General features: G+C 54.1%; 1 protein-coding gene across 10 annotated transcripts in view; it reads left to right on the top strand.

The window, feature by feature from the left end:
- Positions 1 to 26,090, top strand: part of MROH1 (maestro heat like repeat family member 1) — a 51,619-nt gene that overhangs the window by 3,561 nt on the left and 21,968 nt on the right. For 2 of the 10 annotated variants that reach the window (XM_083448983.1, XM_083448991.1), the window contains exons 1-17: positions 1,032 to 1,887; positions 3,904 to 4,351; positions 9,333 to 9,478; positions 10,264 to 10,395; positions 11,100 to 11,262; positions 11,512 to 11,610; positions 13,839 to 13,990; positions 15,903 to 16,043; positions 16,397 to 16,489; positions 17,121 to 17,199; positions 20,564 to 20,677; positions 21,798 to 21,871; positions 22,751 to 22,870; positions 23,257 to 23,376; positions 23,896 to 24,040; positions 24,758 to 24,798; positions 25,791 to 25,938. In XM_083448983.1, coding sequence (XP_083305109.1) covers positions 4,330 to 4,351; positions 9,333 to 9,478; positions 10,264 to 10,395; positions 11,100 to 11,262; positions 11,512 to 11,610; positions 13,839 to 13,990; positions 15,903 to 16,043; positions 16,397 to 16,489; positions 17,121 to 17,199; positions 20,564 to 20,677; positions 21,798 to 21,871; positions 22,751 to 22,870; positions 23,257 to 23,376; positions 23,896 to 24,040; positions 24,758 to 24,798; positions 25,791 to 25,938 — 1,789 coding nt within the window. In that variant the 5' untranslated portion in view covers positions 1,032 to 1,887; positions 3,904 to 4,329. Of the gene's footprint in view, positions 1 to 951; positions 1,888 to 3,903; positions 4,352 to 9,332; positions 9,479 to 10,263; positions 10,396 to 11,099; positions 11,263 to 11,511; positions 11,611 to 13,838; positions 13,991 to 15,902; positions 16,044 to 16,396; positions 16,490 to 17,120; positions 17,200 to 20,563; positions 20,678 to 21,797; positions 21,872 to 22,750; positions 22,871 to 23,256; positions 23,377 to 23,895; positions 24,041 to 24,757; positions 24,799 to 25,790; positions 25,939 to 26,090 lie in introns of those variants that run through there. The other 8 variants (XM_083448988.1, XM_083448992.1, XM_083448984.1 and 5 more) reach the window with 5 other exon arrangements.

Raw genomic sequence — 26,090 nt, forward strand, 5'->3', positions numbered from 1 at the left:
GGGAACCAGAAGCGCCTCGATGGGGCTTGAACTCGATTCAGGGCTTGAGGAATTTTTTTGTGACTGTCACTTTTTAAGCTTTTTTGCATGCCGCCTCAAGCCCCAGCCTGGCTAATAATAATAAGGGACCCCTGACTCTGGGGTTGCGGCGCTCATCTCGCTCTATAGACCAAGGGAGCTGGCGTACAGCTTCCGGGTCTTGTGGCCAGCATGACTAAGCCTCTTTTGGCAAACCAGAGCAGCGCACAGAAACGCCGTTTACCTTCCCTCCGGAGTGGTACCTATTTATCTACTTGCACTTTGACGTGCTTTCGAACTCCTAGGTGGGCAGGAGCAGGGACCGAGCAACAGGAGCTCACCATATATATAAAATATTTTATATATATTAGCCAGGCTGGGGCTCGAGGCGGCTCATGCAAAAAAACTTTAAAAAGCTTTAAATACTGTATATATAGAGAGAAACATATATACACGTGTGTTTGCTTATTTGCATGCCTCTGGGCGGCCTCCATTCCTCCAAAGGGCAGCGACCCTGACGCTTCCTCCGAGCTCCCCTTCCTCCGCCGTCCGCCTGGCATGGCCAAACTAAGCCCTCCAGCTGCTTTGGGACTACAACTCCCATCATCCCTAGTTTACAGGACCAGTGGTCAGGGGTGATGGGAATTGTAGTTTGGCTGTTCAGCCGGAGGGCGGGGGGGTGTCTGTCTCCTCAGTGACGGGCATCCTTCTCCGCCAATGGCTTTAGGAGACCGAAGCGTTTCCTCGCCAACCGCCGCGCAGGCACCTTCGGGCTGCGTTGTGCGGGGCGGACCAATAGCGAGAGCGACGGGGGTCTGCTATCCAATGGCGAAAGGGGAGGGGCGGCGCCTCCCTCGTCACGAGACCAGGCCGAGCGAGAGGCGGGGCGGGGCAGCCGCTCCTCACTGCGCACGCGCCGGTTTCTCTGCCTTCCGAGGAAAGGGGCGGAGTCACGAGAGAGCTCCATAGAGGTAGAAAGCGAAATGAGCGAGCCCTCACTTCCGGCGAGATTGCGGCTGGAGCGGGGCGGGGCGCTTGCTTCCAGCTGAGCTCTCCCTTTTCCCCCGAGAGCGAATATGCGCGAGCTCGGGCTCAGGTGAGGCTGGAGAAGCCAAAGGCCCGGGACCCGTGTCTGGCGGGGGGTTGGGATGGATGACCCTCGGACCCCTTTCCAGCTCGTCTTCTAGGAATGCCCCGTCCTTCGGCCCGGGGCGCCTCTGTGCCCGCTTCCCCTTCGCCGGCGTCACGGGCGGCCCTGGCACGTTGCCTGGGGGTCAGGCTGGCCGAGCAGGGACCCGCGGGCCGAGGGATGCCCGGGGGGGCAGGCGGGCTCTCTGCCGCGCTGGGCTCCGAAAGAGCCGCGGGACTCGGGCGCCCCCTCCAGCCCCGACCCGGGGGCCGCCCTTCCTTCTCGGCGTCGTGGAGAAGAGGACCCTGGGCTTGGCAGGGAGCGGGCATCGAGCGTCCGTCGGCATCCCGTGCCGCCCCTCTTGTCTCCAGGCTGCCATGTCAAGAGCCCCCTTGCTCCTGTGTTCGGGGCGGGCGGTGCAGCCCCTTCTTGCTCCCCCCCCCCTCCAGGCGCAGCAAGCGGGGCGCGTGTCGGGTTTTGCTCTGAGGTTGCCGCCGTTGCGTTTCGCGCGAGGAGACCGGAGCCGCCTCTTTCCTGGGGTGCAATGCGTCCCGCCCGCCTCGCGTCGAAGGGAACCGCCGGCGCCTGGCTCTCCCCGCTCCTCTAGGGGAAGCGCGCCAGGGGGCGGGGCCTCTCCACGCCACGCCCCTATCGCAGGTGAGGGGCGGGGCCTTAAATATCCGGAAGCGGAGTCGGGCAGGTGAGACGCGCGGGGGGCGCCGCGGAGGAAGGCGGACCAGGTAAGGCGGGAGGTGCGGCTGCTGCTTCTCCCCCCCCCGCCAGCTGCAGCTCCCTCGGCTTCTCCCTCCCTCCTTTCCTGGGCGGAGGGACCCAGGTGTCCGGGGGGGGGGGGCTCAGCGGCATCCTTCCCCCCCCCCGGTTTCCTTGGCGCGGCGTCCCTCGGGGTCTCCGGAGCCCCTCCTTCCTTTCTCGCCCTCCCGGCTTGGCGCCCCTCCGCCCGGGCTGGGGCTCCTCCAGGGCGTGGGAGGGGGCGCGGGAAGGGAGAAGCCTCCTCCTCTCTCCCGGGCTCCGCTGCTCCCGTTCCGCCTTCTCCGCTGCCTCGCTCGCTCGGCGTCCCGAGCCTGGACGGCGCCTCTCCGGGCTTCCTCTTCCCGGTTCTGCTTTGCAGCTGCAAATTCTCTTCTTGCATCCCCCGACTGCTCTGCGCATTTAAAGAGCCCTCCTGAAATGTTCATGTTCTCCTTCCGTCCTCAAGGTTGCGATGTCTGCGGCGTCCTGGCTTCCAGAGCCCGGGTGTTGGAGTCTGCTGCTGCTGCTGCAGCAAAAGCAAGAGGCGGCCTTGGTGCCCCTCGCAGGCTGGCAGGCTGAGGGCAGCTTTGGGGTCCAGCTCCTCAGATGCAGGAAGAGTTCTCCTCCACCACAAGCAGCTTTAGTGTTTGAGCTGCCGCTTTTAGAGGTCTCCGCCTCTAAAGTCCTTGGAAATTGCTTGAGGCTTGAAGCCTTGGTGTCGTTGGCTTTTGCAAAGGGTTTTTCTCTGGGGTTTTCCTCACCTGCTGGGCTCCCGCTCCATTCAGGATGCCGCCGGGGATTTGTTTGGGTGGCTGTGGTAAATCTCGGGTTCTCCTAAAATTCTGTCTGGAGGACTGTTGGGTCTTTGAAAATGAGGTTTCAGTGCTCACACCCCTCCTTAATCCCAGATGCAGGGGCCGATTACTGAGTGTGGCGGAGAAGCTCTTCTGCCTCCAGGATAAGCTCTTGCGCCATTTCTGGGCTTGGCTGTGCAGGGGGCGGAGAGGGGAAAGCGGCTGCTGAGTGAAGCCACCGATTTTACAACTTCTAAAGTTGTTATCTGTGTTCTATCACCTATGTTCTATCAGCTAGGGAGGTTAGGGCAAATAATTTAAACCAACTAGCTATTAATTGTCAAGAGGATTCTTGACAATTACACAATCTGTATGCAACTCCCTTCTATCTGTCGTGGCTTCATTGCATGTCTAGTGTCTGTCTAGTGTCATGCATGATGCCAGGGCCTTGGGCTAGTTGGATGGATGGACTGCAGGCGCTGAATGGGCCTTGGCCGTGTCTGTTTGACGGAGAGGCAGTGGACAAGTGGGAGAGTTTGCTTCCTTGCCATTTGGGTCCCGTATGTTTAGTTTCTGCTGAAAGCATCTCTTGTGTCTTTTTTCATAGCGGGATTGAACCTGGATAAGGGAGAAGGGGCCATCTCCTCATTACTCTGTTTACTTACCTGTTTAGGGAAGCTCTTAATGTTTGATGCATTACTGTATTTTAATATTTTGTTGGAAGCCGCCCAGAGTGGCTGGGAAAGCCCAGCCAGATGAGCGGGGTATAAATAATAAATTATTATTATTATTATTATTACTCATGGCGCTCCTCTTCTAGGGGTGTTGTGCGAATTCAAAGTGTCTGAGGAAGAGAAATTCCATTTTGTTTTGGAGACTTCAGGTTCCAAATAATGCTAATTGTGTGGCTTGTTTGGTTGCCTCTCTGATGTGGGCCAGGATTGTGTTTTGACTTCTGGTTTTAGCTGTGCATGCTGCCCTCAGTGGACACCCTGGTCCAGAAAGGCACTGCCTCTGTGTCACTCGTTTTTCAAATCCTCTGATCTTTCCCAGCAATATTGATGCAGCTGAATTGCTTTGAGCTTGCTTGGCCCATAAGTTACTTCTGCTTCTCCTGCCTCAATGAAACCCATTGAGATTCCAGCATGAATAGACGTGAGCATGAAGAGCGTGTGTGAAGACCTGTCTTAAGAGCTTTTGTCTTTTTCACAGGCCAGGCAAGAAAGAAGGAAGCGGCTTCAGAACCCAGTGCCCTCCTGCGTGTTCTTCTCGGACGTTCGCTTTGAAAGGATGAGGGAGCTGGAGGCAACCAATGTTACCTGTCGTCTGGAAATGGCCAGAGATCTGGAGACATAGAGAGAGCTCCTGTGCTGGTTGTTTGTTGTCTCTGTGGAACTGGGAACTGGCTCACGGGGGCTTCCCAACCCCGACCCTGCCTTGAGCCTCAGACGATGAACTCTGGCCCTTCCAGCTCTGGAGCTGAGCAGTGACTCTTAGCCTTTGCTCCCAGACTACGAGAGGCGTTTGCCCGGGAGCGTGTCCTCCTCCTCCTCCGGCACCAAAATAGGGTCTTCTGGAACCTCACACTTTGCGCAGCTGGACTCCGTTCACTGGGCTGGAAACCCAAAGACAAGGAGGATGTCTGAGTCACGGGTGAAACGTAAGTACTGCAGAACCATGGAAGGCAGAACGGGTGTGTGTCTCTCTCTGTGTGTATTTGTGTGCAGGTAAAAGGCTCAGGGGCTTTGGGGGTACTTTTTCCAAAGCCAATACCACTTTTAGGGGCTTCAGAGGTAACTGAAGCCTTCAGCTTGCAGCCCTTGGTCTTAGTGGAATTGCATGGGGCAGTCATCTGCCTCCCCCACAAACTCCAATTTAAGGTTTTCTCGCCTAACTAGACTTGGTCAGGGCAAAAGTAACCGCTTCCAGTTTTAGGTTCCTAGCCACCCTTCCAAATACATTTACAGGAGAGTCAGGTTTCTCTCGTGCCCCAAGTGGAAACTGTGAATGGTTTCTGGTTGCACTTTGACTAGTGATTTGCCAGCGCTGTTAACCCTTATCCACAGCGCTGTCCTTATCCACAGTGGTCTTAGAGTGTGGATAAGGAGACTCTTTTCTAGTGGCTTCCTGGGGCTCCTGCTGAGCCAGAAGGAGAAGCCTGAGCCCAATGCCAGGCTAAGTGCCAGGGCTCAGTGGCACAGCATCAGCCTGGCGGGGAGGTGGCCCCATGTTCAGTCTGAAAGACTGCATTTTTTCCTACGAACCTGCCCAGATTCTTGGGGGAGGCCCTTCTCCCTCACAGGCCACTCTGGATGAGGCCTTGGGAGACGGCCTTCTCCGTGGCTGCCCCCAGAGAACTATGGAACTCCCTTCTGAGGGAAGTCAGGCTGGCTCCCTCCTTGCTGTCCTTCTCTCGGCAGGTGAAGACTTTTTAAAAAAAATTCCCCCAGGCCTTCAGGAACTGATTGTTTTTGAGGAAAGGACTGGTGTCGTGATATTTTTATTGTTGTGTTTTTAATTGATCCTTTTAGGTTTTTTTAATCTATTAATGTTTAATTACATTTTAATGATGGTCTCCTCTGTGATTCTACCTTTTTCTGTTTCATCTGTGTAAGCCACCTGGACTGGGGAGAAGGCAGCATATATCACTATTAACCATCCTCCTTGCACCCATCGCCAAGTAGGGCGGGGGGAGAACGCTGCCCGAAACCTGCAGAGCCACTGCTGCCAGTCTGTGTGGACAATATGGAGCCAGATGGACCAATGGCCTCACTCTGCATAAGGCAGCTTCCTAGGCAGCCAGAACAACGGTTGAAGGAGGGAGGAGAAGGCAGGTTGTAGCTCTGTTTGCAGGAAGAATCTGATATGCCAAGGTGACTCTCGCCTATCAGTTTCCAGGCCAAGAGGCCTGGAAGTTTGATAGGTGAGGATCTCTAAAGGGGCAGTTCAGGTGGGTTTGGGCTGAGTTTATGTTGACCAGGGCTGCACCTCCTGACACAAACCACTTCTTCTGGCTGAAATTTCTCCCTGACCCATAGATTGGAAATTGCCTTGACCTGCTGCATATTATTCTTGGCTTCCTTCCTGCACCCGCAACTCTTCTGAGATTGGAAAGGGAAGCTTTTTAATGTAGCCTCACTGAAGTTAATGGCTTCAATAAGTCAACTAATTAACTTTGGGACTCCTGCAAGGATGGCGTCTCAGGGGTGCAGGATTCCTGACTTGCTCCCCCTTTAGACACACAGGCAAATTTTACAGCTGCATGAGATTTCTCTTGCTTATGCATTGCAGAATGCTGTCCATCTGGGCTGCAGAATACCACCCCCCCCCAAAAAAGCATTCTGCCCCTTTAGTACTTTTTAGCAGTAGAGGATCCAGCAGCTTAGAGAGTGAATAAAATATGACAGAAAATAAATTGGCCAGGCTAGCAGAACGATTCGCATTTCATAATGCAGTCTGGCCAGCCTGCCTGTGCGCTTGTCTTCCCCGTTAATGCAGAGCAAATATGCTTTGAGATCGCTGTGGAGCCGGCAGCAAGTCAGGGAAGCCTTATTCCGCATGCAGCAGGCGTCGGCCTTTGCATTTTCTACTTAGGAATAGACTAGAACGTGGCAGATTCATGCAGAAGAGCTTTTGCTGCGCAGCAATATTCCTGTTGCGAAGCTGGTGGGAAAGCAGGATTCGGCCTCCTGGTCATCGTGGAAGGCGGCTGGAGGCTTGAAAGCAGCTGCCGAACGTGCCCCCGGGTTAGGCGGTCCCTCGGGGCAGCACCTCTGGGTCATCTTGAGAGTCAAAATGCCCTTTGAAAGGGGCCTGTGTCTCCCGCAGGGGGTGGAGGCAGACAGATCATTCTTGCCTGTGGATTTGACTTTTGGTAGAATGACCAGACGGACGGAAGTACCACATTTTTGCATGTTTTTGCTGCATTCTGTCTTAAGCCAGTTTAGGCCAAAGGTGGCCAAAATTTGTGTGAGAAGATGGAAGGTACCCTCATGGTCACGGAAAGCCTTTTAATGAAGTTTGGTTCCTGAGATGCCACATTCTGTGATAGACTTCCAGTGGCGTTCCATGGCGGACCCCTCCGTGTCTGCCATGGCTCACGTGATAAGTGGCCGTGGATGTTTGCCACGTAGCTCCGAAAGGGGTTTGCTTTGTTCAGCCTTTCCTGTGTGCAGCCGAGATGTGCAGCCTCTGCAGAGCACACACGAGGCTTCCTGCTCCTGGCGGAGCTTCTTAGCACCTCCAACCTTTAGCAATGAATAATCCTGCAGCTAATTTCACCTTCTGTGCAGCACGCCATCTCCCTCCGGGAGCCCCGTGGGTCAGACAAAAGGTCCCTCTAGGCAAGCCTTCTGGGTCTCGCAGTGGCCCGCTAGATGCTTCCAAGGGGGCAGCCCACAGGTGCAGCCGCATTCCACTTGCTTTGATTCCTATTCAGAGGCCTATGACAGAGCCACAACAAGATCACAACTCCCGTCATCCCTGACTCTTGCTGTGGCTTGGCTGGTGGGGTTGGAGCCCAGGGCTCTCCAGAGAGCCACCGAAGGTTCCCTGCCCCTGTGCTGTATGGGCCAGTGGGCTTCAAGGGGCGCTTTGCCCCATCGTCCCCATGCAGGATTTGGCCACGCTCCGCCAGTGCAGACACCAGCACCATCTCAGCCCTCGTTTAGTCTGGATTGTTTTATTTGATGTTTTAATATCTGGTAAACCGCTCTGAGATCTTTTTTCTTTAAAATCTGTACGGTATAGAAATGAGAAGAAAATTACCGTATTTTTCGCTCTATAACACGCACCCGACCATAACACGCACATAGTTTTTAGAGGAGGAAAATCCGTAGGCATGCCACCCGTAGGCATTCCCTCCATAACACGCACAGACATTTCCCCTTACTTTCTAGGAGGGAAAAAGTGAGTGTTATGGTGCAAAAAATACGGTAATCATCACCATCCTCTCCAGTACCCGGGGCCTCTCACCCTTCTCCCAGGGAGCAGGAATGCTCCTCTTACCAGTATCCCATTGTGTGCTGATTAGGAGGCAGCGCAGAGAATACTAAGAGGCTTGGCAGTCGCCTCACTGCCCAGGGACTCTCCTGGAGGGCTGCTGTCGTCATGGTCCTCTTGTGAGGCCAAGGAGCCTTGTGGAGAGCTCTCTGCGTCCTCTTGAGTGCCACAGTGGCCCCCGGAGTGGTCTGTGCCTGGAGCAAAAGGGCTCCTTGACATTGGCCTGGCCCTGGCAGGCTCTTCTAAGAGCAGAGGAGTCCAGCTGTGCGTGCTCTGGGCTTCCCTTCGTGTACTTTCTTCCTCGGATTCACAAGCAGCAGAAGAGCTGGGTGGGAGCTGGCAAGGCTGACGGTGAGAGGACCCCAAGGGCTGACGAGAGGAGGTGGTGGCGAATTCTGGGTGCTCCGAGTGCCTGGTGGAAGAATGGAATATTTTCTATGGCGCTCTTAAGTCTTTGCACAGAGCACCTAGCTAGGATGGTGGCGTCTCAAGCAGGGTGGTCCCAGGTGCGTAGCCGGGTCTGTGTGCCCTGTGACAGGGCAGTGTTGCTTGGGAAGATGGAGTGAAGCCTCCAGCTCCAAGACCAGGCCACAGCTGTTCCCCTTTGCTCCTCGCCTCGTTCTGCAGCTTGGGGCTCCGAGACTCAGGCAGCTCGGCAGTTTGTCTGCTGCAGCCTGGCCTGCTCCCGGTTGACCTTGACCACTTTCTGTATTCATTAAAAAACCATTCTGGATCTTTCCATGGAGCCTTAATGCATTTTTTTTTTTTTTACTCCTATGTCCTTCTTTTCTGTGGTAGGATCATACTTAAAGAGCCTTAACAATAAAAAAGACATGTCCAAGAAGATAAGTATAGCCCCCGCAGTATAAAGCATAAACGGGAAAACATTGCCCACAGCAAGAGAGGAGGGTGCCTTGCGGAAATAATAATAATAGTAATATAAATATAATTTATTATTTATACCCCGCCCATCTGGCTGGGTTTCCCCAGCCACTCTGGGCGGCTCCCAATCGAATGTTAAAAACAATACATGGTGTTAGGAGATCGCTTGAACCCAAAGATGCCTTTTAGACCGCAAGGCCAGGTGATAAAGGCACAAAGCTGTTTTCTTTCCAATAACCCAAAACTTTAACCCTTCTCCTCTCTCTCTAATCAGCAGCGTCTCTCTCCAGCAGGAATCTTTTCCTAATCCTGCCTGGAGACACCGAGGCCCTTCTGCCAGCAAGGCAGGAATCCTAGGGGGCGGGTGTTGCCTTCCCAAACCTGAGAGCTGTGTGCCAGAGACGAGGGTGGGGTTTGGGGGTGCTGTGCTAACCAAGAGGCCACATTTGCACAGATCCAGGTGGAAGCCCAGGGTTGGGGAGCTCCATCAGTGGTGCAGAGGCCTCTTGCTCCCTGAGAGGAAAGAAGGAAGGAGCCATGATAGTCGCTCCTGGCTCTGTAAACACAACAGCACCATCAGTAGGACTCCTTGAGGTGTGGGCATAGGCAGGGCCCATGGAATGAGCTTGGCAGGAGGACTGACCTCGGAGGAGTGTGCCTGTCGCAACCCCTGGATGACTGGGGGGGGGGGAATGCTGTAATGGAAATGCTTGTGGACCCTCCTCTCCAGCCTTCGCTTCCTGCTGTCTCTTCTTCAGGGCTGGCCATGACCCTGATGGATGCCACAACAGATAAAGACCCTCTGGTCCACGAGCAAATCTTTAGCGCCCTGTGCTACCTGGGAGGAGCGGAGCCGGAGGAGATCTTGAACGCCTGCGAGGAGTACCTGCGGCAGCACGACAAGGTGAGCCAGGGCGGGCCTGGTTGGCTCTGGCCGAATGGCACAGAATCGTGAAGTTGGATGGGGCCCCTGCGATGCCGGTGGCGCATGGAGAAGAGCCTCTTGGCGCATGGGAGCAGGAGAGGGAGGCTGACTGCGCTTTGGGCTGAGGGGGAGAGAGAGCAGGAGGCTTTGAGGTCAACAAAAGCTCCTCCTCCTTCCCCGCCCAATATTGAAGACATCTGGGCTTTTTATTTTTATTTTTGCTGCTGCTTTAAGTGCTAGGAAACTCGCCTTTAGAATCGGGATTCTGGTGCCAGGGAACCTCTGTTGGTTATTTGCAGATTGCCGGTGGTTGCGCTGCAGAAGGCTTGCTGGGGGGACCACACATTCAAGAAATGCAAAATAACTTTTGCTAGGTTTTAAAAACAAAAACTCCTTTTTACACTAAATTGCTTTATATCAATAAGCATGACCTACCAACCACCAGGGTACTGAGAGAGCCAGGTGCTGCTCTTTATATACTATACCCAATTGCTGACACAGCTTAATTACCACAACTTAACAGCACCTGCTATACTGCTTCACAGCTGTAAAACTAGGTCATGTTATTTGCTCTGGCCTTTAAAGAAATACACATCTTGCGAAACAATAATGAACTTTAATAGTTAAAGAAACCATTCAACAACCTCCTGGTGGATTGTGCCCCATATGGGGGGGGTGGGCAATGCACAAGTGACCTTGGATTTTCGGCCTGGAGTGCAGGGCCGTTCTGGGCAGCCCCTGACCCCCGTCCTCCCCCTTTCCAGCTGGCTTACCCTCACCGCATCATCATCCTGAGGGCCATGGAGGCGGTGGTGAGGAGCAACCTGGCTCAGCTGGACAAGAGCACAGCCAAGATCGTCATCTTCTTGGCCTCCAACGAGATGACCAAGTCGAAGGTACAGGGAGCGCTGCTTCTTCGCTCGGGGGCCTGGCTGGAGGGGGCTTCCCCAGGTTGCTGAGATGCCTGCAAGCTGCTCTGGGCACGCAGACCACCACCTTCTGAGGACCCGGGATTTCTCCTCTTGCTCTTGGTCTGCCCCGCGGGGGACCTTAAGATCCACAAATGACAACATTTTGCAGGTCCCAAGCCGCAAGGTAGTTAGATTGGTCTCAGCTAGGGCCAGGGCCTTTTCAGTACTGGCCCCAACTTGGTGGAACGCTCTGTCATAAAAGACTAGGGCCCTGCGGGACTTGACATCTTTCCACAGGGCCTGCAAGACAGAGCTCTTCCACCGGGCCTTTGGTTTGGACTCAGTCTAACCCTTATGTTTCCCTCCCCTTAGGGTTTTGATCTATGGGCTACTTTTAAAATGAGGCTGCATTTTAACATGTATTTTAAATTGGTTTTTTTCCCCCTATTATGTTTTTACTGAAATTTTACTGGTGTTAGCTGCCCTGAGCCTGGCTCTGGCTGGGGAGTGCAGGGTATAAATAAAATATATTGTTACTATTATTATTAAATGACCTCTGGCTGCCTTTGAGCCACGACAGACCCGCCTGTGGGTGCTCCCTGGTCCTCCTGCCCGCCCCATGGGGCGCCCGGGCACGAGGGTGGCAGGCCCATGTTGCGGCTGAGGCCTCTTCTTCCCCTTTGCTCCAGGAGATAATCTTTGAGTGGCAGCAGGCGGCCAGCAACGTCCTGGTGGCGGTTGGCCGGCGCTTCATCAACAAGGTGATGGAGGAGGTGCTGAGCAAGTTCCAGCCTGGAATCCTGCCCCACTACTTCATTGTGCAGACGTTCGCCAACCTCTCCATGACCAACGGTCAGTGGTTCTCTCCTCCCCCCAAATCCCTAGCCGTTCTCTCCCCCTGGAGAGGAGAGGGGCCAGGACACGAATGGGTGGTCTGGAACCACGGGGTGGCTAGGAGACCACAGGTGTCCTCTGGGGCCAAAGACCAGGTGTGTGGGGGGGGGGGCTCTGTCCCACCACCAGCTCCCCATAGGTTATCCTACAGGTTCCCCAAAGGACTTGGTTTCATCCAGCTTCCCTCCCTCTCCTCCTCCCCGCCAGTGTTTGGGATGGTGCCGTTCCTGAACTCCATTCTGGGGACCATGCTGCCCATGCTGGGCATGGCCAAGCAGGACAACATGAGGACCGTCTTCTGCTACGGTAAGGCGGCCGGGGCTCCCCCCCTGCGCTCTGGAGACTCAGGCAGGAGATGTGGCTCGTGGGTGCCCTTGTGGAAGGGGAGCAGGCAGGGCTGCATGTGCTCAGCGGTTGGGCAGAAAGGAATCTCAGGCCAAACAACGGAATATGCGGAAGTTGTGTGTGTTCTCCTTCTCTCCGGGAAGAGCATTTATCCTTAAGAATAGCGGCATCAGCTAAATGCCCCACATTAGCTGTGGCGATAAATGGCACTCAGTCCCCAACCATTCCAAAGTTAATCAGCGAGGCTTCTTGCTAACGATGAATATAGGGCCACTCTGGCCATCCATCCCTGAGGAATTTGGCACCAAACCCAGAAAGCTCCGTGCCTCTGTCTCCTGCAAACCGGACTCTGCTCCTGGCCGTTCTCTTGCAGATTTCTTGCCTGTCTCCACATTAACAGGGCACGGCTTACAGTTGTCCCTGGAGGGCTGTGGGTCAAGTCACTGAATGCCCAGGAGCCAATTTTTATTTTATTTAGGATTCTTGGACAGGAAGTGGGATAAATAGGCCCCGCCTTCCATCAGGTAGGAAGGGCATTGTGGCTCCGATTTCTCCGGCTGATTTAGTGGCGTTCTTCATGTTCTGGACTGCGATGGCCACGTTGGGCTCATCCCAAAGCCATGGCTGTTGCCCAAGAACACGCTTGCCTCTGCGTCTCTGTCTTCTGATTAGTGCACAACTGTCAGAGAATGTGGTGGTGGGACCGCATTTACTACTAAACACTGTTGGACTCTCTCTTCTTTAAAATCACTAATTGAAATTGGGGAAAATGTTTGTCCTCTCCCCCTCTTAATGTTTTGGCCTTTGAATGCAGGGGTCGGCAAGGCTTAGTGGGCATGGGCCGGATCACTCCCGCAGAGATCCTCTGTGGGCCGGGCTGGCGCAGCGCGGCGTCGGAAATTGCTTCTGCCCAGATGCTGGAAACTGCGCCGGCGCAGAAGCAATTTTCAGTGTCTGGGCATGCGCAGAAGTGATTTCCGGAGTCGCGGAAGACAGTCCCTGCATCGCGCTGTGCCGGTTTTGTGCAGCGTGTGGGGACTCGCAGCTCACTTTGGGGGCGGCTCTTGGGCCAGTTAAACAGCCTCTGTGGGCTGCTTCCGGCCCCTGGGCCTTCGGTTGCTGACTTCTGCTTGAATTCATCATGACAAGAACATTTGCACCCATTAACCATACCCATGACTGGCTTCTTAAAAATCAGATTTCCAGCTTTGAGTGTTTAGCCTGTTTATTGTGGTATTAATTTTCACTGACCTCCTTTACATGTACATCTTGTATGTTTGATTTTGTGTTAAAGCTTTTTTTAAAAAACCCATCTTGGAGCTTATCCACACTAACCTTTTGCCCTGCTCTTTCCAGGCATGGGTCCACATTCTAAAGCGCTGTGTCTGAGCGTAGATATTTTTTTGACCCAGAGCTTTCTGTGTGAAAACCTGCTCTTTAGTGCTCCATCGGAGCAAACATCAGGTTTTCCCCAGATTTCTGTTTGCTCCGATGGAGCTTTAAAGAGCAGGCTTCTGCCGGAAAATCTCCAGAGCCCCCAAAAAGGTGCCCGGACACGGAGCCTTGAAGCGCAGGGTGTGCCTGGAAAGAGTTGAGGAAAGGGGAGGTGCAGAGAAGCCCCAAACCTCTGTAGAATACGTTGTGTGGGCAGGCTGTGCTCAGAACAATTTCTGGAGAAGCTTTTCTTCCTGCTGAGGAATCCTGAGCCAGCCTTCACATCCAACAGATCCTACACAAGGTGACTAGTCGCGAGGTCTGAGTGATCAGAGGAGGGCGAAGGGTCTCCTGCCCACCCCTCGGACAAAGAGTCTTGAGGGTGGGGCCTGCAGGGGGCATGTTGAATTTGCAGGCAAAGGGCCTAGATCTTGATAAGGCTGCTGTGCTCTGTCCCACAGGGAAACTAAAGGGCAGCTGGTAGTTTTGAGCATCATAAGAGCCTGCTTGCTGGATCAAGCTAAGAGGGGGTGGGCTGTGCCCCCCAGGGCCCAGCCAAGGGGCCATTATGGGAACCCCGCAAGCAGAACAGGAGCTCCACAACCCCCTTCCCTCACTTGGTTGCCCCAGGGACTGCTGGGAGACAAATTTGTGGAGGATAAAAGCGAATTCCTATTTTAAAGCCGTCCAGATGTGCTGAGGGATGACTTGGGGGGCAGTGTGGAGCCACAGCTGGCATGAAATCTGTTCCGTAGCTTTGCAGAACTTCAGCGAGAGCATCCAGGAGTACATGGCGAATCTGGACCAGGCGCCGGACCCAACGGTGAGGCGAGACACCTTCTCCAACGACATCTTCAGTGCTTACGAAGTCCTTTTCAACAGCTGGCTGCAGACCCGGGAAACAAAGGTGGGCGAGAGGTTGAGCTGGGGGTTGGGGGTCCCTGGGGAGAGGAGAGCCTTTCCCTGCCCCCGTCTGCTGCTCTGGACAAACCTCTGCCACTGGGCTCTCCTTTTTGGCCCTGGGACTCCTCCACTCACGAGGGCCGGTGTGTCGCGGTCGCCTTCGTTTATAGACTTGCTTTTCCATAGATGACGCTGGAGGCTGGCTCTCAGTCTCTCCCTTGCGCACGCGCCTTGCTCTGTATGTCCTGCAGAGTAAATCGCCCTTCCAGGGTGAGATGCAGCCCCTTTAGAGTCCTGGATAAGGAGCAAGCAAGATGGCAGCCATGGCAGGAGGTGGAGCCATTTGGGCAGAAGGATGAAGGATGGGGCCTGGAAGAGCCAGGGACTGTGGACTGGGAGGAATAGGGCATGGGAAGAGAGAGCTTTTGAAACTATCAGGATAGTTTTTTTCTTTTTTATTGGTTTTCACATATTACTTTACAATACAGATGTGCCAAAGCCAACATCGTTTCCTCCCCATCCCCCCATACATTTACATTTCTATTTCCTCAATCCATCATATTATTCTTTTCTCCTTCCTCCCACTTCCCTCCGCCCCCACTCGATTTCCTCCACGTTATAAAATTTACAATAATCTTTGCATTCTACAATCTTGTCAAATCGTCTATATATTCCTATTATCTTTCCTTACTAATTTTTCTTCCATCCAGTACTTCGCCTTTTAATCTAGGCATATTACCATATATTTTATTGAGCAATATTTTGCTATATATTCATCAAAACATTTCCACTCCTTTTTTAATTCTTGATTTGACTGATTTCTTATTATAGCAGTTAATTTTGCCAAAATTCATTCCTCCTTTGTGGGTATAGTTTGTGATTTCCACCTAGCAGCAATCACTATTCTAGTAGCTGTACTTGCATATAGAAACCCCCCCCCCCCCGGTATCTCTTCATCTACCAGTCCTAGGAGATATGTCTTTGTTTTCTTTGTTATTGATATTTTCAACATCTTCTTTAGTTCTTCGTGTACCACTATCCAAAATTTCTTCATTTCCTCACACCTCCACCACATATGTATTGTTGTTCCTATTTCTGCACCACATCTCCAACAGAGGTTGGATTTCAGTTTATATATCTTTGCCAACTTAGCTGGCGTTAAGTACCCCCTATAGAACATCTTTACAAAATTTCCTTTAATTGTATATGAGGCAGTAAAAAGAAAGAAAGAAAGAAATTATCAGGATCTCAACTAAACTGGTTCTCTTTGCTGGGGTGGCTTGTTTGAGAGCAATGCTGTGACTCCTGTGAGGGCCCAGTAGCTGGCTGTGAAGGCACCATTTGAAAAGGGAGTCGAGTCCGTGTTCTCAGGGTGGTTCCAGTCCCCATCTCACGCGATGCCCACTTCCAGTATGGAGGCCGCTCCCTTCTGCCCTGTGTTGATGGCGGAGGCCGACTGAGGTCTGCATCCCCAGCCTTCCTTGCTGCAGCAGCAGCAGCAGAGCCGGGTTCAAAGGGCTCTCCCTGGCCAGGATGGGTGGCTCTTGGCGGGCTCTTAGAAGGCCGGTGGCCCTTGTATTATATATGAAAGAACATTGTAAACACCTGAAAACATTTGTGGCTTTGAACTGAAATGTTTTGTAATGGGAATATAAGGGACTGATTTACATTTATTGAGGGGAAATGTGAAAATAAGAGAGAAGGTAAAAAGGTGGTTATGGAGATGCTAAGAACAAAGCAAAAATATGTACGGAAGTCAGAGAGGGGGGCGGGAGGAGGTCCGTGCTCAGATAGAGTGATGTTTGAGTTTATTGAATTACATATGGAAACGGTGATTATGATAAAATTGAAAATGCAATAAAAAATTAAATAATAAAAAAATAGAAGGCCCGTGACCTCCCTGCCCCTCTTTGCAGCTTCGACTGGCTGTTGTGGAGGCGCTTGGCCCCATGAGTCACCTGCTGCCCAGTGAGAAGCTGGAGGAGCAGCTCCCTCGCCTCATCCCGGGGATCCTGACCCTCTACAGGAAGCCAGCAGAGGCCTACTATGTGTCCAAGGTAGGCATGGAGAAGGGTGCCGGGGAGAGAGGACGGGAGGTTGCGGGCCTCTGCCCTTGGGCTTTGCTGCCAAAGCTCGCCAGTCCTTTAGGCTTCAGCCCTTGCCTTCCCAAGACTTGAGAGGCCAAGCTGCCAAGCGTCCCACTTTCCCGGAGCCCGTCTGGTTTGCGGTCTGGACGGTCCTGCCAAGACAGGGTGCCAAGGAGCCACTCTCCCCTTGGTCTGCCGGTGTGGGGGGCCTCACCTGGGTGTGGGGCTGGGAAAGGGCTCTTTTCCCCTGCTGCTTCCCCAGAGGGTGGGGCTGCTAACCTGGGGCTGCGCTGTGTCTCTCCTGCCCTGTGTCCTCCGAGCAGAGCTTGTGCCAGATCCTCGAGGCAGCAGTCAACATTGGCAGCCGCACGCTGGACACGCAGCTGGAAGCCCTGCTCAACGCCCTCCAGCTCCAGGTGGGTGGGGAAAGGGGGCTGGGGGGACGACAACCCTTTAAACTCTGCCTCTCCAGCCTAGGCAGGGGCCGTCCAAGCACCCTCCCATCAGCCCCAGATGGTGCACTGGCTTGCTGCTGCTGGAGAGCAATAATAATAATAATAATAGTAATAATAGTAATAATAGTAATAATAGTAATAATAGTAATAATAGTAATAAATTGAGGCGTTCCCAAAGCAAAGGAAGGATTAGACTCTGATTAAGAGAATACACAGGAGGCTTGACCAGCAAGACTCTGGGAGGGGTGCCAGTAATAATAATCCTCTCCACCCCCTCGGCCCAGGTCGTTATATTCACAAAAGAACTTTTTACACCGTGTTCATAACCGTGTCAGGCAGAGAAAATGAACAGTAGAGAAAATGGCCAGAAATGCAGAGGCCTGTGGGATTTGATCGAAATTATTGTAGTTTAATCTTTAGATAGATCTTAAGGCCCAGTCAAGGCCATGCTTTCATAGCAGACACAATGGCTTGATGCATACTTTATAATTCCTATAGTAATCCCACCTGACCCCCACGCTCTGGATATCTGCACCCCTACAATAAATGTAGTTCCTGCCTCACCGGCCTTTTCTCCTCCTCCCTTGAGCAGATCTGCTCCCCTCTGGACTCCTCCACGCCAGTCCAACTGAAGAATCACAATGAGGTCCTTCGCTGCTTCACGGTGCTTGGTAAGAGCCCAGGGAGATCTTTCCCCCCGCCCCCCTCTCTGGATAACCACTGTGAGTTGGCTGTGGCTGCTGCTGATTGTGGAGCTGAGTTTCCTGATAATCTTTTTTTTAGAAAAAAGAAAAGAAGCAACCAGCTTACTAGTCCTCAAGGCTGCGAAGCTGCCCTGAGCAGCATGTGGTGAAATGTTTGGAGGAGAGGGAGGTGGGCAGGGCTTTCAGGGCACAGAGGGTGGGACTTCAGGACCTTGTGTTTCTTTTTGCAAGCGTTCCACCCGTTGCAAGTCAAGGTCCCGCTTTTAATTTTGCTAATCTAGCAGAGGAGCAGACGTCCGCCCTTCCAGTTACGGAGGAGCTTTTTCCTCGCCTGCTCTCCAACGTGCAGAGCTTGCACAGCCGCTGCCTGCTTGGGGGCATTTGTGCCTGGAAGGCTTGTGGCCCTGGGAGGATGGTCTGCCCTGGGAGAAGGAATGCCCCTTCCAGCTGTGCCTTATGGGCACCTGCCGTGTGCTGCACCTGGTGGGTCCGTCCTCCGGGTCAAAGATGTAGGGCTGGGTGTCCTGCTTCACGAGTCCTTGAGCAGGAGGGCATTGCCAGCTGCAGGGGCCGCAGTTCCTGGCGATAGTGCAGAGTTGAAAATTCTTTTTTAGTGGTGGTGGTGGTTAGGGGGAGAGGAAAGAGATTGGTGTAATCATGGGCCAGTGACTGTTTGCAACCCCCTGAGCTTCCACTGCCTGGGGGGTGGCATGTTGAAGCCCATGTGCGTGTGACTTAGAATGAAATTCAGAACTTCCTTTTTGGCACTCAGGGTTGCAAAGGTTGGCTTCCCTGCTGCTGTGCCACCTCTGGCCCTCCTGTGTTTTGCCCCCTCCCCACTTTGGGGTTCCTGCAGTGCCATAAATCCGCCTGGCCTTTGGCTTGGAATCCACTTGATCCCCTTCCCCTCTATCCTTTCTCCTTCTGTGATGGAACTCCTATTTGGGGACTTCCTTGGCTTTTTTCTGGCCCATGTTAGGACCAGTCTGGATAGTTAGCCTTAGTGAAGACCTGAGGTTTTCATCCCCCAAAGTTTTTGATTTGAGTTTTCATTGAAATGAGGCTGCATTTTAATGTTTTAATGTTGTCTTTTAATCTTGTTTTTAAGTTGTATTTCAATCAATTTGTTTTTATATCGGTTGTTAGCTGCCCTGAGCCCGATCTTGGGTGGGGAGGGCGGGGTATAAATAAAATTTATTATTATTATTAATCACAGGGTTCTCTAGCCGTCGCTCTTCAAGGAGCTGTTTCTGGCAGGGACACGGACTTCTGGCCACGTTTGTCCGTTGTCAAAGTGTGACTTCTTTTCTTTTCGCCCTCCAGTTCGCACTTCCGTTGTGCAAGAGCTCTTCCTCTTTCTCTCTCCACCTCCCCACATCTCTTGAGTAATCTTTTGGCAAGCCTGTATTTCCTTAGAGCTCTGTCGTTATCTCTTTTTACGAAGCACAGAGCGCCTTGCTGCAGTCCCAGCACATCAATACGGTTGAAGGAGGCCGTCATGAGACCATTTTGTCTAAAAAAAATCCTGACTGGACCCAAAAGATTAGAACAACCATCTCCCATTTTCCACCCCCCCCCCCTTTTGGGATGAGGTGCCTGAAGTGTCTGCGGACAGCCTGTCTCCCGGCACTGGGATGAAACGGGGTCTCGTTTCAGTTAAGCTTTTGAGCCACGGTTTGGCCCAGGAGCAGCTTTGATGGACAACCTGTGTCCGGACAGGGGCGGAGGGGGCCCATGTGGATTCCCTTGGCTCTCGCGTTGGCTTTTGGTTGTGGTGTTTTGTGGGATCAGCTCTGGAGCAAAACTCTGGCTCCTCTCCTTTCTGAACGGGGGTGGTGGGGGATGTCTGCTTCAGTGTTTTGAGCTGAGGGGTCTTCAAGTTCCCAGCTGGAAAAGGTTCAGAAAAGAGCCACAACATGTCGAAGGAGATGGAGCACATTTCTCGGTGCCGCAGGAAAGGGCCTTTTCTGTGGTGGCTCCTTGAGTGAGTGGAACGCCCTCACAAGCGAGAGCCTCCGGCACGGACACTGCAAACTTTTCAGTGTCAACTTAAGCCCTCATTTGCCCAGGCTTTTTGAATTATGGTATCTTTAGTTGGTGGAACGCTTTTATTCCTCTTAGTTTTATTGTATATGTTGCAACATAGTTGCAACCTTGCATTTCTTTATACACTGCCTTGGAATCTTTTTTCATTTTGGCTTGAACGGCAGCTTATAACATTCAGCCAACAAATCCTTAAGTCCTTCTCTCCTGCTGCCTGACCTGGTCATCAAATGGTTTTGTGACACATGTCCATTTTAGCTCCTGGTTCCTGGATTGGTGCAGGGATTGGCCTGGCCTAAGGCTGAGGAGGCTACCCTGTGACTCCAGATCCTGGGTTGGAGCCCTTTGTGTGTCTGCCTGGAAGGCTGACCTGGTTGTCCGGCCACAGCTGGCAGTGGCTGAGTGAACACAGTATGCTTTACCAGCTGCACTGGCTCCTGGTGGAGTCCAGGGTCAGGTTTAAGGTGCTGGTGTTGACCTTTAAAGCCCTATATGGCCTAGAACCCTCATACCTATGGGACCACCCCTCCTGGCATGCCCCACGGAGGACCTTAAGGTCCATAAATAGCAAGACTTTGGAGGTCCCAAGCCTCAAGGAGGTTATATTGGTCTCAACTAGGGCCAGGGCCTTTTTGGCGCTGGCTCTGACTTGGTGGAACACTCTGTCACAAGAGACCAGGGCCCTGCGGGACTTGACATCAAGTTATTGCAAGTTTAAGTGAAGTCTGCTGCAAATGGATTTCTTATGGACTATGTGAATCCTGAATGTATTGGATTTGTGACCATTATGCTCATTTGACTTCAGTAGCAGCAAAGCTCTGCTGGATGAAATGCAATTGCCTGATTTTACAACAAATTAGAAACACTTTATATTTCACATTTTACAATTTAAACTCGAAATCAAAACTATACCCCAAAAGAGTTTGCAGTGTGGGACACACCCCCAAAGGAAACACAGCTCAGCAAGTGACCTGCTATAAAACCATTAAAGACATCCTCTGGCCTCATCAACCACCTGCTCCTTTAAGATAGGACTGCAGCTTATTTTACCACTGTTAATAGGCCAATATAAACGTCCCCCTTCAGCACAAAGAGATGCATTTAAACAACAAACCAGCATACAATTAAACGGGGAAATAACTCGGCAAGAAAACGCAAGCCTCCTCCTTCCTCATGGTTTATCCAGCCTGTAGCCCAGCTTAAGAAATGGTCACCAATCCAGTAGTGAGGACAGTCGTCTTCCTCGCACGACGGTGATGATCCTGGTCTTGACTTTTCCCTCTTGCAGCCTCTTCCTTCCCGGACCGTTTGCTGGGATTTCTGCTTCCAAAGTTGGAGTCGGGCAATGAGCGGACGCGAGTGGGAACCCTCACCATCCTGCGCCAGATCATCAACAGTGCCTGTGAGTGGCGGAGGGGAGGGAGGGAGGGAGGGAGGGGGCTGCCTTTCCCAGGCTCCCCAGAGGGGCAGCAGCTGTGTCCAGGTGCCCCCTTGCAAGCTGAGCACCCCCCGCCCAGTCCTTGGGAGCCTCCAGGCTCCTAGGGACTTGGCCCCAGCCCCCCTGCGCCCGTTTACACTGCTGCACTTGGGTCCCCATGGTTGTTGTGTGGCTCATCCCACGCCCGGTTTGGGGAAGGGTGGGTGAGCTTTGAGTTGGCTGCCTCTCACCTTCTTTGAGTCCCAACCTTTTTTAGGCCATGCCCCACCCAAGCATCTCTAAAATCCTGATTTCCCCCCCCCTTCCCCCGTGAAATATAATTATTATTATTCAAAAAGTGAACTCCTGTTCATATGAAGGAAGCCTAAAGGGCCATTCACTGTTAATAACTCATTCTCGAATTGCCCCCCTTAAGCATCAAATTGCCCCCCTGTGGGGTGTGTGCCCCACGTGGGGAACCCCAGGTCTAGACCCTGTTTGTCCTCCTTGCTGTGACTCTTCAGGGTCGTTCTGCTGGCTTGTCTGAAAAGGCCTGGGCCAGGAAGTGCAGTCCTGCAGCAATCTTTGAAAGAGAAAGGTGGGAGGTCCCGCCAGAGGCAGGCTTGGGGGCTGCGCAGGAGGCAGTGCCAGGGTTGGGCCAATTCAGAATGAGCAAGCCAGGACTGCAAAGGGGGAGGGTGTTGTGGGTGCATCTCCAGCAGAAGCAGATTATCCCCCTCCTCGGTTCAGCCAGGCTCATGGCCGTGGGCTCTGGCTGCTCCTGGGCTCCTGCTAGGACAGCCCGCTCTGATGCCGGGACAGAGAAGCAGCTGGGTGTGTCTGCATGAGAAGCTCTGCGTTGCCTGGCTGCCGGCCAGCACTGCCCAAATAGCCTCTGTGGCCTCGGCCACGCTCCTTTCCTCCATGGGTGGCAGTCTTCAGAGCTCTGGGTTGGGGGCAGTTGGGGATCTCATGTTGTGCTCCCTGGTTGAAGGAGCATGGGGGGCTGGAGGTGGGGCTGGGGTGGTGGCGTAGGGATGCCTGGCACCTGCATGGAGCTTTGGCTGGCTAAACGGCCCTTTCTGCTTGTCCTTCCTCCTTCCAGCCTCTCAGATGGAGATTAAGAAGCCCTTCATCCTTTCTTCCATGAAGCTGCCCTTGCAGGACAACAGCAATAAGGTGAGTGGAGGGACAGAAAGAGGCAGCTCCCCCCCCCCCCCAAGCCTGCTCTGCTAACTTCCAGCCGGGCTAAGTGCATTCAAGAAGCTTCTTGCCTCCCACAAGCTCTTAAAATGACAGCAAGCATTTATATGCCTCCCTCAAGCCCTCTCTGCTCTGGGTTGCCCTTTGTGCCGGAGGGCCAGAGGGGACAGTGGTGCCCCTGTGCCCAGCTTGTGGTTTCCACTTAGAGATGGGGTTGGGGGGAGTTGCTCCTCCTGCCTAAGGCGCCCTGTGGGGCAGGAGTTTGCCCAGCCCAGTGCAGCTGCTGCCCCTGGCGACAGTCTGGATCTTGCAGAGGACATGGCCGGGCCAAGCCCCTCATCCATGCCAGGGCTGAACGTGGCTCCCCTTTCTGGGCAGGGGGCCTGGAGCTGCTGCCTGGCTCTGTGTTTCATGTAGGAAATTCCTCATCCCACTCAGGGCAGCTGCCCTGAAAGGTTGCAGTTAAAGTCTGGTCAGGGAGGCCGGAATTGTGCAACCTGGTGTTTTGAAAGGCCTTTCCGTGGTGTTGGGGGAGCACTGCCAGGGCAGCAAGAGCCCCCTCCCTGCTCTCCTCTGGAGACCTGTGTGCAGGGCCATAGCTGTCCAACTTTTGGATTTGAAAATAAGGGATCAGCAGCCTCCCCTGTCCCGGGGACAGACTACGGGATATCCAGGATAGCAGCGGGAAACAGCGCTGGAATAAGGGAATTTCCCGCAAAAAAGGGAAGGTTGACAGCTATGTGCAGGGCAGTCCTGTGCAGCCCCCTCCCTTGAAGTCGGGGGGGGGGAGAGGAGGGGGGATGGGTCCCAAGGGCAGTCTACCCAGCTGGCAACTCCTCGGGTGCTTTTCCGCAGGTGAAGCGGGCCGTGGTGCAACTGATCAGCGCCATGGCCCACCACGGGTACCTGGAGCAGCCAGGCGGAGAAGCCCTGATCGAGTTCCTCGTCCGGCAGTGCGCCCTCCCCACGGACCAGGTGAGGCTCTTGCAGAGGAGCAGCAGGGCCCAGGCAGGCAGCCTCAAGGCCAGGCCTCTCCACAACTCAAGATCTGTGGAACAAGCGGGAGGCTGACCCTTGGGAGCCATTTGTGGGTATCTCCTCCGGGTCCAAGGCAGCGGCCAGCTTCTCCGGTTCAGTTCCCTTGACCCTGGCAATTCCAGGCCCCCACAGGCCTCAGGGTTGGGTCCCCAGTCTTCCCACCTGGGTTGATGGGGTGTCAAGGGTCTCAGTGAGGGTTTGTGGGACCCCCTGCCATTCTCGTGTCCACAGTGGTTCCACTTTGCAAAGGCCTTGTGAGAAGCAAAGTGGGGTTTTTTTGTGGTGGTTGGGCTCCCTACCTATGTAACTTTGATTCTGTCCAGCCCCCCCAGCTCCCGCGGAGACATTCCCTGGAAACGGAGGACTTGACGGACGGCCACGTCCGGGACATCAGCGTGAACACGCTTTTCCTCATCAGCACCACTGTCGACAGGATGGCCGACGTGAGTCTCCCTAAGGAAAGGGCCTGACGTGGCTGCTTCCCGGGTTGCAGATCAAGGATTTCTGCCGGGCTCCACCAAGTGGTGCCAAACTTCTAGCAAAGGCTGATCACGCAGAGTCCTCTTTAAAACCAGCTGCAGAGCGGCCGTCCCATCCTGGGCTCTTGCATGGGGCAGCCGTGACCAACCTGCGCTCCCTACGGCATGTGTGGTACCGTCCATTGCATGACCTGCAAAGTGTCCCAGGGATTTGTGGGGCTCCCCTTGGCTCCAAAGGGAGCGCAGAGAGCTTCCAAGGCAGTTTGGAGCCTGGGAAGAGTGGCAGGCGCTGAGCTGCGTGTGGGTCTTGCTCTGGGCCCCTGGACGCTGCACCAGCGGATTCTGCCTTGCTTGGAATGCTCTGGCTAGGGCCAGATTTTGAGGCCCGGCTGCGCTGGGGAGCCTCCTGCACCATCTGGCTTTGCTCCATGGAGACCTGCTGCTCTGCCTCGCCAAGGCCTGCTCCTCCCTTTCCCCTTGCAGGTCCTCTGGCCGTACCTCCTGGAGTTTGTGATCCCCATCCACTTGAGCAACGCCCTGACCCCGCTCTGCAAGAGCCTCATCTTCCTGGCTGCGCAGAGGCAAGAGAAGGATGAGCCCGACTTCCAGCTCCTCTACGAAGCCGGGGGTTGGTATCCCGCTGCTCTGAGGCCGGCTGGGTGCGCCCTCGCCGGGAGCGCTGGCTCTTTGCTGAAATCTCCGCATTCATAAAGTCAGCTTGCGCAAGCAGAAGGCAGGCGCCGCCTGATTTGGGCAGCTGTTGTAAATGCTGTTCTTCTGCAAACTACCGTATTTTTTGCTCTATAAGGCTCACTTTTTCCCTCTTAAAAAGTAAGGGGAAATGTGTGTGCGTCTTATGGAGCAAATGCAGGTTGCGCAGCTATCCAAGAAACCAGAACAGCAACAGGGATCGCTGCTTTCGCTGCACAGTGATCCCTCTTGCTGTTCTGGCTTCTGAGATTCAGAATATTTTTTTTCTTGTTTTCCTCCTCCAAAAATTAGGAGCATCTTGTGGTCTGGTGCGTCTTATAGAGCGAAAAATACGGTACCTTTCTGAGGGTGGGGCTGCAGAGGGCCTAATGGGGGTGGGGGCTGCAGCTTGAGTCCTGCACAGACCGGCTCTGATTTCTGAAGCTTCTGCGCAGGCCAGGCCCCGGGACCCGAACTCTTCCCTGCAAGGAGCCTGGCGGAGACCTTGGGGTTTTGCTGAAGGCTCTTCTGCCCCTTGCAGGGCAGTTGTGCTCCAAATGCAGATGATGATGTTGCTGCCCCCCACGCCTGCTTTCTCCCACAGCGCCTGGGCAGGCGGTCTTGCCTTACTGTTCATTCCCCTCTTTATTTGCAGCAACGCTTCCGACCCCTCATGCTCTCCTGGCAAGGCTTCTGGTAAGTGTGAGGAGCCAGTCTGATCCACGGGTGAGAACGCCTGTGGAGCCACACCGAGTGGTGCGTTGGCAACCCCGGCAGAGATGCCCCCGTGCCCTGGAGAACGGCTCTCCCCTCCCCAGTCCAGGCGCTCTCTCCCCGTGCCCAGCCACCCCTCCAGGTAGGCATGTGGCGCAAGTCTTCTCTGCAGGCAGTTTCTCCTCCCAGAGCAGAACCGGCCTCACTGGGGCTCCTGAGCTGCCTGGGGGCTCACAATTGGCCTAGGAAAGGCTGGTGGCACCCTGCTTCCTGCAGCAAGCCTAAGAGCAACCCTGCAGGATCAGGCCCAGGGGGGGGCCATCCCTCTCACCATCCTGCTCTCTCGGTGGCCAGCCAGACACCCACAGGGACACCCACAAATTATTACGTTGTGCAGTCCTCAGCCCAGAAGCTGTTCTTTCCGCAGGCCGGGTCCTCTGCTGTTGCAGCTGCCCGGATCTCTAGTGATGACTGGATTTAGACCAGGGGTTGGCAAGGGTTACCTTGCCTGGGCCGGTTCACTCCAGCAGAAATTCCTCTGTGGGCCGGATTGTGTGTGTGTGTGTGTGTGGGCGCACACAGCAGTGATTTTTGGCATCTGCAACTGTGCAGATGCAATTTTTGGTGTCGCGTTGTGCCGGTTTAGTGCAGCGCACGGGGACTTGCTGAGCAGGCGCTTGTGGGCCGCTTGTAGCCCATGGGCTTTAGGTTGCCTACCCCTGATTTAGACTCATCGGGTTGGAACATACACCCAAGACCACCAAGTCCAAACTCCTGCCATGCTGGAATCACAGCTGAAGCATCCCTGAGAGGTGGTCCTTTGCTGTCTCCCGCTGACCCCTCTCGCCCCAGGGAGAGCCCGGGTGCTGCTCTCAGCCAAAGGCTGTGCTTGGAAGCTCCCCAACTTGGAAGGGCTTTCTGTCTGTGGCTCCAGGAAGGCCTCCTTTCAACCCCCCTGCTCTTCTCCCTCCCAGGTCGTGTCTTCCCAGCCTTACGTGGGGGAGGGCCGTGCTGCCGCCGTCCTTCGCCTCCTGAACGTGCTCCACCTCAGCGTCCACAAGGCTCTGGGGCCGCTGTGGGGCAAGCAGATCCCCGCGTTGGTGGAACACCTGGAAGGTAAAGGTGTGGAGGCAGCTGCAGAGCACCTCTCTTGGGAAGGAACCCCAGCCCTTGACTCTTCTCCCGCCCCCTTTTTGACCGGGGGGGGGCACCTCCACACATAGTGGGAGCTACGAGCCTGGCCCCGAATGCAGAGCAGCCCCCCGAGGCTCTGG

The sequence above is a fragment of the Podarcis tiliguerta genome (assembly GCF_965153285.1).
Source record: "Podarcis tiliguerta genome assembly, chromosome: 7".
Lineage (NCBI taxonomy): Eukaryota > Metazoa > Chordata > Lepidosauria > Squamata > Lacertidae > Podarcis > Podarcis tiliguerta.